This window comes from Canis lupus, chromosome 23, assembly GCF_011100685.1.
Source record: "Canis lupus familiaris isolate Mischka breed German Shepherd chromosome 23, alternate assembly UU_Cfam_GSD_1.0, whole genome shotgun sequence".
NCBI lineage: Eukaryota > Metazoa > Chordata > Mammalia > Carnivora > Canidae > Canis > Canis lupus.
The window spans coordinates 29,169,052-29,185,583 of NC_049244.1; the positions used below are offsets into that span (position 1 = coordinate 29,169,052).

Genomic DNA, 16,532 nt, shown 5'->3' on the forward strand with positions numbered 1-16,532 from the left:
AGGCTAGGATTCCACTAGCTTAGCCAGTCATGTTTCTTTTTCCTTTCTAGATTTCCCCTCTCTCTCCCTCGCCCCCCTCCCCTTTTTCTCTCTCTCTACATAGACACACAAATATTTTATCTGGTTATAATCATAGAGTAGCTCTGCTTTATGTTCTTTTTTTTTTTTTCAGTTAACAATAGGTCATAAATATGTCTCCATGTTATCATCAATCATTATAATTATCATTTAGAATGGCTGTATCATAATCCACCTAAATGAGGTACTGTAATTTACATAGCCATTATCCTATTGTTGGACATTTAGGGTGCTTGCTGTTTGTCTCTGAAAATCTGCTTTACAAAGTACATTTTTTTCTTTTTTTTTTTTTTTTTTTTGCATCTGGAAAAGCAGTAACTTTCAAAGGAAATAGTGAAGTTTTCTACCATTTTCTTTCCAAATACCTTATGGTGTCTGTCTCTTCTATGCTGCCTATAATCTTGTGTTTTGTGTGTGAAATTCTAGTATCTAATTTTATTTTTGCCTGCTGTGCCATGTGCCAAACACAGTGAACTCCATCTCCCCCTCTCTAGTCTGTTTCTCGTCCACCCACCTCCCCCGGCCTCCTCCAGGACTGCCATGTGACAGTTGCCCTCAAATTCTTAGCACTTGAGGATTCACGCGAGGAGATAGAACGTCCTCAGGGGCGCCCTTGGCCTCTCGAAATTGTGTGCAGAATCAGGTGTGTGCATTTTCCAGCAAGAGGATATAGATTGTGTATCAGATTCTCAAGTGGTGCCACTGACCAAAAAAGAATCATTGACTACGGCTCTTTTTAGCATCTTAATCTCTTTCCCTCCCCTGGAGCTGCTTCTCTACTTGTAGTCAGATTCTAGCCTAAAACTTGCCCTCTTTTAATCCTCAAGTTGCTATCCTCCTTTCCCCCTCTTGCCACCTCTTCACTGCCCGCCTTCCTCAATGAGTAGTTATACCCACTGTGTTCCCTTCCTTACTTTCTGTCTACACCCTAACTCCTGGGTCTCCCTGTCTCACGCTGCTAAAATTGCTCATTCAAAAGATGATACGTGCCTCTTTATCACATGCCCCTGTTTTTTATTCATCTTCTAAATTCTCTTTCACATATGGGATTATTGCCCTTGATCTTATAAAATTTTCTTCTTAATCATTTGAAGTTCTGGCTTGTCCTGGACCTTTCCTCTGGCATTTCTGCATCTATTGGTTACCCCTCTTCCCCTTGCCGCCCACCGGAGATCTATAATTTTCTGAGACACCTTTTTTCTCTCTGTATTCTTCTCTCTGGCCATCTTATCCAGACCCTTATGTGTGCAGCTTCTACCTCTCTCCTGAAGCCTACGACCATTGTTCTAAGAGCCATCTCTACTAGAAGACCTGAAAGTACCTCCATCATGTACAAGTGCAAATCCATCATCTCACTGGCAGCTCCTCTGGATTTCCATATTGTCATGAATAGGCTCGCCATGCGTTGTCAGTCAGGCGCAAAAGATTTGAGTCCTCTGGACTCATCATTTTCTCTTGTCTTCCGTTGCCTCATTGCACAGGCCAAGGCTTATTGGTCTCTCTTGCTGCAGTGTCTCTTCCTACTGCTGCCCTGCTGGTTTAGCCTCTTACTACTTGTTACCAGGACTGTTAATCTCTCCTTGCTTCATCTTCCAGAGTGCCCTCACCACCTCCGATGCCTTCCACCAAACACACCCAGTTTAGTTCCCTAATGCATGTCCCCAATTGCTTCGATGTCCTGCTCAAGATTCTTCTGAACATTCCCTCATTCACCACCTTACTTCAAAATTAAAAGCCCTTCAAATTCTTAATCCAAACCACTTCTCTAACACTCCTCTGAATATATCATGTTTATGCATATTAACCCAAATATGGTTTCAATATTTATCAGTAGAATATGTGTATGCATAAACATTTAAGTTCATAGGGATGCTTTTTTTTTTTTAAAGAGAGGTGGAGGTGGGGAGGGACAGAAGGAGAGGAAGAGAGAGAATCTTCAGCAGGCTCTGCACCTAGTGCAGAGCCTGACATGGGGCTTGATCTCACAACCTTGAGATCATAGCCTGAGCCAAAATCAAGAGTTGGACACTTAACTGACTGAGCCATCCCTGTAGGGATGCTTTTGAAGGAAAAACCTAGTATCATATATATCCATCTCATTTCTTGTTTTTCCTAAATCTTACCTCTCCGTTAAGGTTTAGGGTTCAATCCACTATAATTCAATAACAGTAACTAATATACATCAGCCTGGCATCTGAAGGGAAAGATGCTCCACTTTTGACATCTTAAGGTTGAGTCAGAAATACCAGGCATCTGTGGAAAGTGCAAAAGCTTTCTCTGAGCCCCTGTTTGTAACAGGCACTGGTCAGAGCCTTGATAGGAAACAAACAGTCCCTTCAAAAGGATGATTAAGAGAGCTTAATAAAAGGACAATTTGAAAAGTTGAGGGACACTAAGTCGATAAGGTAAGGGAAGAGGAGTTAGAACTGAGGAGGTGGTGGTGAGAGCCATTAAGGTGGTGCCTCTCAGCAGGGGAGGACCAGCAGTAGTGAGAGAGGAGGGGAGGGTCATCCTTCTGTTATCAGGCAGGCCATGTGGACCCAGCATGTGGAGCTGGGGACCCTGTGGGGTTAAACTTCGGATGTTCATGGGGGCTGGTTTTTGCAGCATAACTCCAAGTGCAGAGCAAGCCCCTGAAGGTTGAATAAAGAGTTATTCAAGAGCATGGAATCTATAGACTCTAAAACAGACCCAAATCAATAGAACTTTCCCTTGAAAATCTATAAATAGTTTCCTGAGTTGCTCATTTGCCTAAGATTGTGGAACACTATTTTCAGTAGCTCTCTTTTATGATACTGCTGGCTTCTCTACTTCCATTTGTGTATATCCAGCACAATGAGCCCACAGGAGGCTAGAGTTAGGTGTGTGTGCTTAAAATGAGTAGGTTTGCTCCTTTCCATATGTGCTGCCATGCATGCGGGAGGGCTGGGTGGGTGCACCTTTAGAGAACCTTAAACTTTAAAGAAATGACCAAATTCTAAAATTAACTCATAACTATTGAGGGGTAGGTGAACAATGCTCGAAGGTTAGGGAGGACATAGGTAGACACCTCTGAGATTAGAGTAGAGGACAAGCCTCTAGTTAAGGAGGGGTCAGCCTGTCAAACAGCCCTAAACTCATTCCTTTGGAACTCCTTTTAGTTCTTTGAGTACCACCATCCCTGTCCCAGAAATACATTGGTCCTGTCTTCTCTCTTGGGCTTAAACCTGGACAAAAAAATTAAACCATCTGCCTTGCTTTCTTCATATGACTGAGCCAGTCAGGGAGCTAAACAGGGCTGAACTTCATGACTATGCATCTGTAAGATGAGGAACAAAAGCTGTTCAGATTGTATTTGTCTTGTTTGCCATGTGGCTTTCCCATAGGTTTTTAGCAGATCTCTCTCTCTGGCCATCTGAGGATGCTCTTTCTGGAGGTCACATCTGCCCAAACCTAGGAGGGTTTCGAATATTAAGTTATTCCAGGGCAGATGGACTCATAAGCTTGGTCTACCAGCATCTTAAAAAGACCCAGCCAACCCACCCAAATACATATTTGGAGCATGTAATTCCCATGTGTTCACAGATTACATGTAGGAGATGATCCCTGATCCACCCACTGAAGCTAGGTACTGTATTTCTCAACTTTGAAAGACTAGTTCTCCAATATTCTGAAATTCACCTTTTCATTGTTTAATGAACCACTTGGATGGCTTACTCTTGGCATTAGTGCTTGTGTTTGGGCTGTATCTGCCTTGGCTCAGTGAGACTTACTTCCTTGCCATCCTACTCACCAGGTGATGGGATCTGGCAATATGCCCACTACTCCATGCCTCATATAGTTACTGAAAGAATGGGAAGCATTAGGAAGGTTCTCAAATCACCTGAGTTTGAGTGACATGAGTTTCTTGATATGATTGCGTGACAGCCATACTCAATGGAGAAAATGGAAATATGAACTCACTTTAAAAACATGATACTATAAAAAAAACAAAAAACATGATACTATGCAGTATTTTAGCAATGAGAACTGAACAAAGCTGACAAAAGTTGATTTTGTTGTTAAGGGTTTTAGTAAACTTTTGTCTCCTCATTCCCTCAATCCATCACCATCCCCCATACCTTGCTCCTTGAATACAAACAAATGGGGAAACAACTTACTGTAAACTGGATTTGGCAGCCACCCATTATGTAGTCCAAGAAAGAATGCATCTTGTGGATCTGCATGGGAGAAGGAGAGGAAATCGTTTTAGTAACAACACAATCTATTTCCTTATGGACTGGAAGCTTAATCTTTGGGGTTGGGCTGCTAACCTAGAATAAGGAGTAGAAAGAGCTCTTTGGGGAAAAAGGGGGTCAATTGATTTTGTTATGTTAAGGAGAGAAAAAGCAATGCTCAGTTTAGATGGCCCTGTGAGGATTGCAACTACCCATGCCCTGCTCCCCTCTCTTGGGTAATGGTATCTCTGGTGAGAGACTAACAGTGTATTTTCCAAGTGTCACTCCTATTTTGGAATCCTATTTTGGAATTAATAAAGTCTCACACTTGGCTTCGGTTTTGCTCCCCATGTCTAAGTCCCAGTCCTGGTACCATTCTTAATACCACAAGTAATCTAGATTGGTGGCTTCAGGATCGCAATGACCTGAGAAGGCCTTTACTGACAGTTTCCCATTAGTTACATTCCTTCCATACCATGAAAAATGACTAATACTTATGAGCACTAACTCTAAGCCAGGGACTCAACAGCCATAATTTCATTTAATTCTTAGAACAACCTTATAAAATTGGTACTATCATTATTCTTGTGCCATTTCGTGGAGGAGGGATTTGAGGCTAAGATCTCCTACCTAGTAAGTAGGTGGTGGAGGTAGGACTCTAATGATGGCAGTCTGGACTGCATAGTCCAGTCTTTGGACCTCTGGGCTGGGAGTCGGCGTGGTCCCTGCTTTCTATCCAACCATGAACATCTGTGTTCTCATGTGCCTTACCAATTTCTGGTCTTCATTTCTGCTTCCATGATTCTTCTGCTTGACTCAGGGTGATATTCATCCATTTATTTATTTAACAAGGATTTATTGAGCCCCCACTATGCACTAGATGGTAGGGATATAGTGATGAGAAAAGGGGACATGATCCCTGTAGTCATGGAGCTCACAAACTGCCCGTTTTTACCTGTGAATTCTGACCCTCAATTCTCGTATTCCATCTGATACTCAGGGCAGCGTCTCAGAGACTGACTCAAGAAATCCTGTGTTGGTACCACCTCCAGGTGGTACACATCTCTTGGCAGACTTCTCAGGGCTAATGTTCACTTGGACCCCTAAACAGTGTCTACTCCAGGCTTCCTTCTGGCAATGCTTTGCTTGATGGTTGAGACACCCTCCTATTGTCTTGTATATCGAGGAAATAAGAACTTGGTTGGGAATGAGTTGAAATAACGTTGGCCCCTGAGCACTAAATTATGAGATCAATTCATGGAGGATCAAAACAAATTTAGACACAGTCACCTACAGGAGACAGATAACCACTGAACTGGTTCATCTAGATCTTTTCTCCTTCCTGCTTCCCTGGCTGTGAGGATGTTTTGAAAGTGCCTGGGATTTGATTTGTAAGGTAAGATGATCAGAGACAAATGCCTTTGGAAGCAGGCACAGCTCCCCAAAGGACTGGAGGCATGTCACGCCACTCAGAGGCCACATGGAGAAGCATGAGAGTCAGTCAGAAGGCAGAAAGATTGAAAGGAAAGTGTGGGTAGAAGTCCTTATTGTGTTTTTTCGTGTAAGGAATGAGAGGGTAGGGTAAGCAGTTAAACTAGTTTCGGATTGGAGAGTTTCAATAATTTTGGTGGCTCTGGAATATAGAGGTGCCCTCTAATTATCTGAAGCCTGTACGTGGGATGATATAGGGCCACAGAAATATTGACTGTATATGTGAGAGCTCCGTAAAGGAGGTGGTTGCAGGTATGGGCTCTGGATTAGTAGGTCTGCATATTAAAGCTATGCTCACAAGCAAGTTGTTTGCTATCTCCAGGAATTAGCTAACCCCAGGAGGAGCAGATCCTACCTGGGTCTGTAGGGCCCCAAGACATTAAAGAATCAAAAACTACAGAAAATAAAAGACACAATTAATACAATGATCCCAGTTGGCCAATCGTCTAGTTATCCCCTAGTTCCACTGACTGATTCAAGGGGTGGGCACATCTGTCTTTCCTTCCCTCTTTTTCTTGCTATGAGAGGATGTGCTCCTGCAGCACCCAACAGCCATGGAAAGAAAAATCTGGAAGAAGGAACCTGACACACAAAAAGAGAAACTAGATGGCATTTAAGTCTTCTATGGTAGAGTCAGACAGGCATAGGTTAAAATCTCAGTATTTAAACTTACCACATGTGTGACTAGTTACGTGATCTCAGTTGACAGCAGAAATCTCAGGGTTATGATACAAGTTAAACAGAATTCTTCATAGTTACTCTCACATAGTAAATACTCAACCAGTGCCAAATCTTAGGTGTGATTTAAGAGATTTGATTATTAGCATGTAGGATTTTCTGTGAAGTTAGAGCCCTTCTGGGAGGAATTTCTAGGCCCTTGTGATCTTTCACCATTGCTTTGTGTTTATAGCACCCCTTTCAGCATGGGTGAGCTGCCACATACAAAGCACTGAACACTGTGACTACCACATGGTAGGTGCTCTGGAAATGTTGGCTTACCCTTTTGGGGGATCTCCCTCTGATGCTGTTCTGGACAGAGAAGAGCCTGACACATGACAAGGACTCCTCATCTTTGGGGGTATGACTATCTTTGTGGAAGGAAAGTGGCATTGAGCCACCAAAACTCCAAGGCCACCCATGCTTACATTTCTCATTGCACATCCTTTAATACACTGACTTTCTGATTTTTATTTTAAAAAACACCACACCTCCTTGATATCCTTTCCCACTGACCATACAACCTGAGCTCTTCCTCCCAGACAGCCCTAGCTTCACACTCCTGGGAGAGAGGGACTACATACGTACCTTGCACAGATTCAAAATCACCATGCCCGAGTTCTTATAATTCTTCTTCTTGGCTTTGTATTTGGGATTGATGCACTCCCACTGCACCTGTGACAACATCACATGCTCAGGGAGAAGTGGAGTCATTCAGGGAGGCCCAGTCCCCAGGTGCTGCAGCAGATGGATATGAAGGCTGACAAATGGTCTCTGCATGATAACCCTTGCATCCCGAGGGACTGTACAGAGGTATGGCTGAGTGAGACTGACATCAGGTTGCCTAGTTGAATCCCGGTCATACCAATTTCCTGGAATGTGACCCTTAGCAAATTACTTGATTCCTCTATGTCTTAGATATCTCCTCCATAAAATGGAGCTGATAATTGTATCTATCTCAGGATTATTGTGAAGATTTAATTTTTTTTTTTTTTTATTCACAAGAGACACATGGAGAGAGGCAGAGACATAGGCAGAAGGAGAAGCAGGTTCCCTTCAGGGATCCTGATGCGGGACTCAATCCCAGGACCCCAGGATCATGACCTGAGCCAAAGACATTCAACCACTGAGCCACCCAGTGCCCCAATTATTGTGAAGATTTAATAATTAATCCACATAGTACATTTAAAACAGTACCCAGCACTTTTAAATGCTTTATATTAATAGGGTCATATCAAGCAACAGAGAGAAGGAGACATCTGGAGACACATTCCTAACACAAGTGTTGAGTCTTAGTGCCTGAGAAATAGCTTCAAAGCTTGGAACATTGAGAGACATTGAATGCTGGCTACAGGAAGTTAGTGGGGATGATGATTAGTTTGCATAGAACCTCACTGAGAACTAAAATAATAGAGTGATACATATCACAACAGTGACACAACAGATCTCCCATGGGGCTTCTCTGAGGGATAGTATCAGACCTGCAAGAGTGGCTGAAATTGAGGGAGTGTCTAGTGGAAGAGATATCAACCCTTCTGGCCTACAAGAGACTTCATGTGACAAAACCAACTACAAGTCAAACATCCAAGAGCTACTAAATGCTCCTGCCTACCATTCTAGGGGAGCTGGATCCTTGGATTTCTAGTTAGGAGACAAATTTTCACATACTCTCTCTCTCTGACAGTTAAGAGTATCTGAGAATAAAGGAGTTTCTGAGGCAGATGTGAGTTGGGGTAGACTGATACAGCATTGACTCCCACTGATTCATTCTTCTTAGGGTCCATGCATTTGAGCAGTTCCCTCCCACAATGACAGTGAGCATACTCATGTGACTTGTTTTGGCCAATTGGATATTAGCAAAAGTGATATGAGCAGAGGATTAAAAAGTGCTTGTGCATTGGGGCTTGCCTTCTTCTTGCTGCTAGGGAGTTTTTGCCGCCATGTAGAAAAGCTTAGGCTGATCTGGAGAATAAGAGTACACGGAGAAATGTCCTGGCCATCCCCATTGCTGAGGCATACATGCATGAGTGAGTTCAGTCGGCATCATGTAGAGCAGAGAGGAGCTGCCCTGGGTGAACTCAGCCTATATTGCCAACCCAGGGAACTGTGGGCAAATAATGAAACAACAAATTGTTGTTTCAGCCAGGAAGTTTTGGGGTAATTTGTTCCTCAGCAACAGATAATTGAAAACAATAGTTTCTCAATACTGGGAATTTCCAGTAGGCACTGAGTAACTATGTAAGGGTTGGGAAGAGAGGAATCCTGTACTGTCTAAAGGTCCTCTAAAACTCCTTCCATAAAAGGAAGGAAAGAAAAAGAGGAAGGAAGGAAGGAAGGAAAGAAGGGAGGAAGAAAGGAAGGGAGGGATCTAGGGAGGAAAGAGAGGAAGAAAGAAGAGTCAAATTGAATCTCCAACCTTGGTTTTTTTTAGAGGCCTAATCCTTCCATCTTCATGATGGTTGTCTTTCTTCCCTCACTTAGGCTCTCTTCTCACTTGCTCTCCATGTGGGTAGCATCTGATCAACAAGAATTCTAGCTTGTCTCAAAGTAGATTTAGTATTTTCTGACCAAGCACCCCAAATTCATCAAAACTGAAATTGCCTTTCCCCCAAATATTCCTCTAATGTCACAGTACAAACAAGTAGTGTAGGAATTTCCCTTTCACTTGGAAAGAAAAGATCCAAAATAAACTGTGATGATTCCTTTGTCATTTCTAATAATTTCTATTAACCTCAATTTCTTCAGTCAAGCAGGACATAACGAATGAAACTTTGAATGAGTTAAATTTCAAGTTATATTAAGAATTCTAATGATAATCTATGAAAAGCCTACTCATTTCCATCACAGGCTAAGGTGGATCAGTAGTGGAGGAGGGTTGATGCAGACAGATAAGGGCTCCAAGGAAGCAGGTACTTGGGGCTTTCATGCCTGTTGGGTGGGAAAGGGATGCTGATGAACCAGGTCTAAGTATTTTGCATCTTTCTTGGGATAAAGTTTTCATGTAACTATAGACTATGTGCTTTACATCGACAATCCCACTTAACTCTCTCACAATGCACTTTTAGAGATAAAAGATGGGTCTCAGGTCTTATGGGTGGCAACTGGTAGAGCTGGGATTCACCGCATCAGTCTCCCTCCAAAGCCTGGCCCAGTGACACAGCGCTTCCCCTGGGGGGTCTTACAGGGGCTCTCCTATTTGTTCTTGCAAGTTTCTCTTTTGGCCACCTCAGTCTAAGGCTGTTCATGAAGGCCCCCCAAAATTAATCCAAGCTAATCAAGAATTGACCCTGCAGAACCATGACTCTCACAGGAAGGAGCTTAAAAGAAGATGGTTCCTCGTTTTGTCTCTGTTTCTACTTACTGAGGTTCCTCAGGTTCCCACCTCCTCTATCCTCTCTCCTTATCCTCCATTCTCTTGACATTAACTACCTATTCGTTGGCAGCTCCAAAAATACATCTCCAGGGAGGCCTCTGTTCCAGTTTCCCAAACCCCATTTTTGAACTTTCCTTACAAACTAGACCTCCCTGAAACAAGACTTCCTTACTCAGGAAATGGCACCAACATTTACTCATCTATCCCCCTCATAGCCAAACTCTCAACACATCATGTAGCTCTTGTCTCCAAAATCTACCTTAAATCACTCTGCTTCTCTCCATCTCTGTTATCACTTTTTAACCCTAAGTCATTATCACCTCTTGCCTTGCCTGCAAGTAGCCTCTGACAGATCTGCTTCACTGTCTTCTGTCTCTCTCTCTAATGGATTATCTACACAGTGGCCAGAGGCATTTTTTTAAAAGTTAAAACTAGTCATGTTATTCTCTAGCCGGAACGTCTTCACACCACTGTCCAGTAGAATTTTCTGCAATGATGGAAATATTCTAAATCTGTACCAACCAATATTGAAGCCACTAGTCACATGAGACTATGGAGTACTTGGAGGGTGACTAGTGTGGCTGAGGAATTGAAATTGAAACTTAATTTTAATTAATTAAGACTAAAACACTCACATGTAGCTAGTGGCTCCTGTCCTAGCACAAAGCTGTCTCTCATCACTTTTAGAAGAAAATCCAAACTCCTTTCTTCAAACTATTAGAATGTGCTTTTTCTGGCCCCTGCCTTTGTCTTTGACCACATTTCATCCACTCTCTCTGCTCCAAATATACTGGTCTCTTTCCATATCCTTAATCACACCAAGCTCTTTCCTCCCTCAGGACTTTATAATGCTATTCCCTCAGCCTACATGCTTGTCCCTTGCTTGTTACATGGTTGGCTTCTTCTCATCTTTAAGGGACTACAACTTAAATGCTGCCTTTTTAGATTATCTTCCCAGTACCATACCTTTATACTAAACTTGTTCAGTTTTTTATAGCATTTGTCACAGGCTGTAACTACATCTTAATTTTCTGTTTGATTCATGTTTATATTTTACTCTGATCCACAGTCATGACACACCTAGAGCTTGGCACTTAGTTCCATAATAAATACTAGTAGAATCAATAAATAAGAGAACATTTCCCACAGTGCAAATGTGCCCAAAAGGGGCTGAATGATTGGACTAAATAAAATCTTTCTGGTATCTCAGTGATACAGAAAAGTACATAGCATAGCAAAGATTCATTTCCTCAGTGGGACTTAAAGATTCATGTCTGTTTGTTTGAAAGCATCAGACTTTGGTGTTCTTCAGTTATAATACATGCTATAATTTTACTTTTAATACCCTCTCAGGAACCTAAAGATGAAATTTTCCCCCATTTATTGATTTGGCTATTTCTGCTTATAGAGGAAAACAGGACACAACTTTGTGAAACTTTTTAAACTCTAATACATGGTATCAATAACTCATTGATTTATTAGCTCACTAGGGCCTGGTTCAACAGAGCAACCACTTCTCTGACTATCTTGTTATCCTGGGTGAAACTTCACTTATAATTTAGTGTTGGCTTTTTGTTTTTAAGATTTTATTTATTTATTTGAGAGAGAGGGGGAGAGAGAGACGAGAGAGGGAGAGAGCATGAGACACTGGCAGAGGGAGATGGAGAAGCAGACTCCCCACTGAGCAGGCAGCCTGATTGCAGGACCACATGGGATAGAGTCAAATCCCTGGGATCATGACCTAAGCCGAAAGCAGATGCTTAACAGACTGAGCCACCCAGGTGTCCCAATTTAGTGTTGGTTTTGACTGTGGCCCTGAAACTCTGCATGCCTGCTTGTGGTAGAGGTCTCTCCATGTTTCACACCTTGCTTGCAATACTAGATATTTAATAGAGCATATATGATAGGTTCTGTGGGAGCTATGTAGAAAGTTGTCCTTGATTTTCTAGACCAATTATAAGTACTTGAACAATGGTCTGATTCAGATTAAGCTTCCAGTTCTAAAGAATGTTAGTTTATTCCCATTAAGCCTAGGTATATTTTGACCTTATATCTGAAAGAAGAGACCTGAAAAATGAGTTGTGACATCCTCTGTTATCAGCATTTCTTTTTTTTTTTTTTTTGTCTTTTAAGATTTTATTTATTTATTCATGACAGACACAGAGAGAGAGGCAGAAACAGAAGCAGGCTCCATGCAGGGAGCCCTATGTGGGACTCAATTCTGGGACTCCAGGACCATGCCCTGAGCCAAAGGCCGATAACTGCTGAGCCACCCAGGAATCCCTGTTATCAGCATTTCTGAGAGGGCCAGGTATAGGATCTTATCTCTAAGAGAAAGAGCTTTCTCAAAGCCACTGAATGCTCAGCTGTCACTCTTTTCCCAGAGTAAGAATGTCAGGTATTTTGGTTTGAGTTCCCTTGAGACAAAGATTTAAGTGTTAAGTAGTTCATTTAGGAGGCAATACCAGGAAGCACCAACCGAGGAGTGGGGAGTTGAGAGGCAGAGGCTGCCACAGAGGTGTGCAAATCGGTCACTGTGGACAACCAGGGCTCATTGCTGCTGGGAAACTCTAGAAAACTGCATAGAACATGCACTAAGAATTCTGCACCCTGCAGGGTCAAGAGAGCTGGGGTATTTATACTTCAACCCCTATTAGTTACTTGTTGAGGGCTGCTCCCTGGAAGGAGCCTGATGCAGGACTTGATCTCAGGACCCTAGGACCACAACCTGAGCCAAAAACAGATGCTCAACCACTGAACTACCCAGGTGCCCCATCACCTTCATTTTTTAAGTGAGAAAACTGAGGCATAGAGAGGTGAAGTCACTTGTCCAAGGCTACACAGCTAAAGGAAATTAGAAACATTCTCATCTGACCTCTGTTTTACTGATAGAGAAGCTGTACCACACTAGAGCAGTGTCTTCTGCAAGGTCACACTAGTTGCTTTGGGTTAAGTTAGTACGAGAATCTAAATACTCAAATCTCACCATGCTCCCTACTCATTACATTAAATCAAATATTGATATCTCCTCTCTAGGTGCTCCATGTGTAGTGGGTGCTCAGGATGCATCATGAGAGAAGTGTCTGGGGGAAATGCCATGTGTGGTTTAGCACCTACCTGTTTCCCTTCCATTGCTCCCCTCATCTCCTTGAATGTTGAGGTGAATTCTCCAATGAAGTCGTGTTTGCCGTTGGAGTCCCAGTCCCATACTATGCACTGCAAGAGAAAGAAGTATCGTTTTGTTTTTTGTTTTTTTTTAAATTAAGAATGCATCCACAGTAGCTGAAGGCAGTGCAAACTTTATGAGGAAGAACTGATAAGAGATGCCTAGTCTTGAACAAAAGCCCAGCACTCTAGGATTGTGGCATGTGGAATGTAGTATGCCCTTGGTTTCTATAATTTTTTAAGTAGATTTTTAATATTAATTCCAGTGTAGTTAACATACAGCGTTATATTAGTTTCAGGTGTACAATATAGCAATCAACACTTCTATACATGACTCAGTGTTCATCATGATAGATGTACTCTTAATCCCCTTCATCTATTTCACCTATCCCGATCCCCACCTCCTGCCCTCTGGTAACCATCAGTTTGTTCTCTACAGCTAAGAGTCTGTTTCTTGCTTTGTCTCTCTCTTTCCCTCTTTGCTTCTTTGTTTTGTTTATTAAATTCCACATATGAGTGACATCATACGGTATTTGTCTTTCTCTGACTTATTTCATTTAGTATTATACTCTCTACATCCATCTATGTTGTTGCAAGTGGTAAGAGCTCATTCCCAGTGATTTCTGGAGTCTTTACTTAGCCTTATTGCCACAATCTCAAACTAGTCACTGTGATTCAACAGTGACGAATAATCTGTCCATTTTTCCAGATAAGGTTAACAGGACCAAAAGGATATGAGTGACTCACCAAAGGACCATCTAGTGAATGGGAACCTGGGATGTGAAGGCAGATGTCCTAACTCCACTTCCAGTGTTTTCTACATAGTAAAGCCTCCCTGGTCTACAGGTGGAAACGCATGCCTGACTCCATTATCTGTAGCTCATGTTTAATGATTTGAACAGGACCATATTAGTCACATTTTCTTTTTTTATTTTATTTTTTTCTGAAGGCAAAAGGGCAATGCTAACAATAATGAGTAAGAAGGCAAATAAGTGAAGTCTTTAACTGTACCCATATGGAAAACAGTGACAGATAAGTCACACGGGTAAATATCAGGCACCCCTCACACATGAGATGGTTGCTTCTAACATGAGGGCTCTTTCTAACAATATTAAGGCTAAATTCTGGGCTCCCAACCAACACTCTGTAGAGTGACTCAGATTAAATCAGTAGCCATCATTCTGTTTGGTTACATATTCTTAGGCAAAGAAGGAGTTCTGCATTTTGTTTCCAGGGTAGAGGTTGTGGAGTAGGGTCTCAGGCACTGTGGATATAACTTCTAGATCTTAAGCTAGTGATTTGCGCTGAGGAAGTCTCAGATCTCAAATAAGACCAAGGCAGCAAAGGAGAACTTTTACTGCAAAGTTTCCTCTGGAACATTTGGGTTCTAAGAGGTGGCCTGGTCCTTCCTCAGGATGCAGATCCCATTGGCCAGTCCTGTCTGAAAAACCTGACTTGAATCTATTCTCTGATCCCGTGAGATGACCCAGACCTAAAATGAAATGTGTCCAAAATGAAACATGATTTCCTCCGTGAATTCATTCCTGCTCGTTTATTTTCTGCCATGGTGAATTTTACCAACACTCATCCAGTTGCTACAAGGAGAAAACTGAGTGTCATTCCTGATATTCCACTCTCCCTTGCTCCCACATCAACTCCAGTGCATTCTATCTCCCAACTATGTTTGGACACCAACACTGTCACCTGCATTACCAGTCTGGTCTCCTTCCTCTCCCCAGTGTGTCCCCCCTCCCCCCCCACCATCCATAATCCACCAGTCAGGCTCATTTCCTGCTTAAAATCAAAATGCTTATAGGCTAACTAAGGTCTTCTAAGGGCTTTCATGATCTGACTTCCTGTATATCCCCAAATTCACCCTTTATGATCCACGTGTACAGTATTTTAAATACTGTAAAATGAATTAAACATTTTAATATGAAGTTGCTTGGAATGAAAAGCATTTGCTAAGAAGTATTTGCAAAGAACTTTTTTGAGGCATCTGTTTTTTTTATTTTTTAAAGATTATATTTATTTGAGACAGAGAGTGTGCAAGAGAGAGAGAGCATGAGTGGGGAGGAGGGAAAGGGTGGAGCAGAGAGAGAGGGAGAAGCAGGGTCCCTGCTGAGCAGGGAGCCCAATGCAGGGCTTGATTCCAGGACCCTAAGATCATGACCTGAGCCAAAGGTAGACACTTAACCAACTGAGCCACCCAGGAGCCCCCTTTTTTGAGGCATCTTGGAAAAAAACAAATTTCTCAACTTTTGCTTTCTCTTTCAATATGGAGGCCATGGTAGATAATTCTTCTGCATGGAAAACATTCATAAGTCCTTTGACTATGGAGGAGATTATCTTAGAATAAATCAAAATGGAAGAGGTTAAAACAAAGGGAGCTCAACTGCTCTGCTGAATAAAGTAATATCAAGTTGAGTTTTCCCTTTGCAACTAGAGACATAGACATAGGATCCAGGGGTGTGGGTTGAGAAGAAGTTTGGTAAGGATTCATCAGAGGGCTGAAGACAGACCTGACATTGGAGCAGGAGGAGGTAGAGACAAGTAAGGAACTTTGAAAATGGTGAGGTCTAAATTTCAAGGTTAGGTTGTTTGGATATCTCTCCCCTCATGTGTCCTCTCTACTTCCTCCTCTCCTGTTATCCCTGAGACTCTAGTAAATCTGCCACCCATACCATTATGCTGGTGGTGACTTGGAGAATAAAGGTGAGGGGCTGTGTCCATGTTTTGGGACAAGTAGACCAGAGAGCGCTGTGATATGTCCAATAGGGATTGCAGACTGAGGGGAACAGGGCTGTGGAGGGAGAGCAAGACAGATTACTCCTAGGAATGGAACCCACAGAAACCCTGGTGAGGGTATCAACTTCCACAGTACATGGAGTTAGAACTCAAGATATCTTATCTAGATTTTGAAAGAATCTTTGGCTCCAGGAAGTTGGAGAATTACAATTAACATTCAGCTGAAACCATGCAATTTACACTAACTTTTTGGTCACTACATGTTTACTCCATTGATAGATGCTAAAAGTAAACTACTGATTGTATCTGTTACGTGAATCTGAGTCTCTAAGTGAGAGAAATGCACAGCAGAGTCCCCGGATGACCCAGGATGGACATTTGTATCTACAAGAAATAAATCACCGCTGTTGTCAGCCACTGAGATTGCCACAGCATAACTCAGTCTGAGAACCATTTAAGTACTTAAAGTGCTGTCGTAGGGAAAGGTATTTCAATTTACTTTGTTGGACTCCAAAAGAAGGAAAACAATTTTGTAGGAACGTTACAAAGAAGTAACAAATAAAAGAATTTCTCAGGAATTAAACTGTCCAGAAATAAAGTTAACTGTTTGTGTAAGAGTGAGTGTTTTATTGTTGGAAATGTTTAAGAAGAAACTGGAAGACTATGCCCAAAAAATGTGGTAGAGAGAGTCAAGCAGAGAATGTTATAGAGGATTTGGTGGGATATTCTTTGCGTTTTCTTCTAACTCGGAGATGCTAAGATTA

The 16,532-nt window shown here is 42.1% G+C and overlaps 1 protein-coding gene across 1 annotated transcript in view; it reads right to left on the bottom strand.

The window, feature by feature from the left end:
* Window positions 1–16,532, bottom strand: part of CPNE4 (copine 4) — a 329,018-nt gene that overhangs the window by 33,068 nt on the left and 279,418 nt on the right. Inside the window, 3 exon segments of the mRNA XM_038570851.1 lie at window positions 4,218–4,277; window positions 7,071–7,157; window positions 12,973–13,071. Coding sequence (XP_038426779.1) covers window positions 4,218–4,277; window positions 7,071–7,157; window positions 12,973–13,071 — 246 coding nt within the window.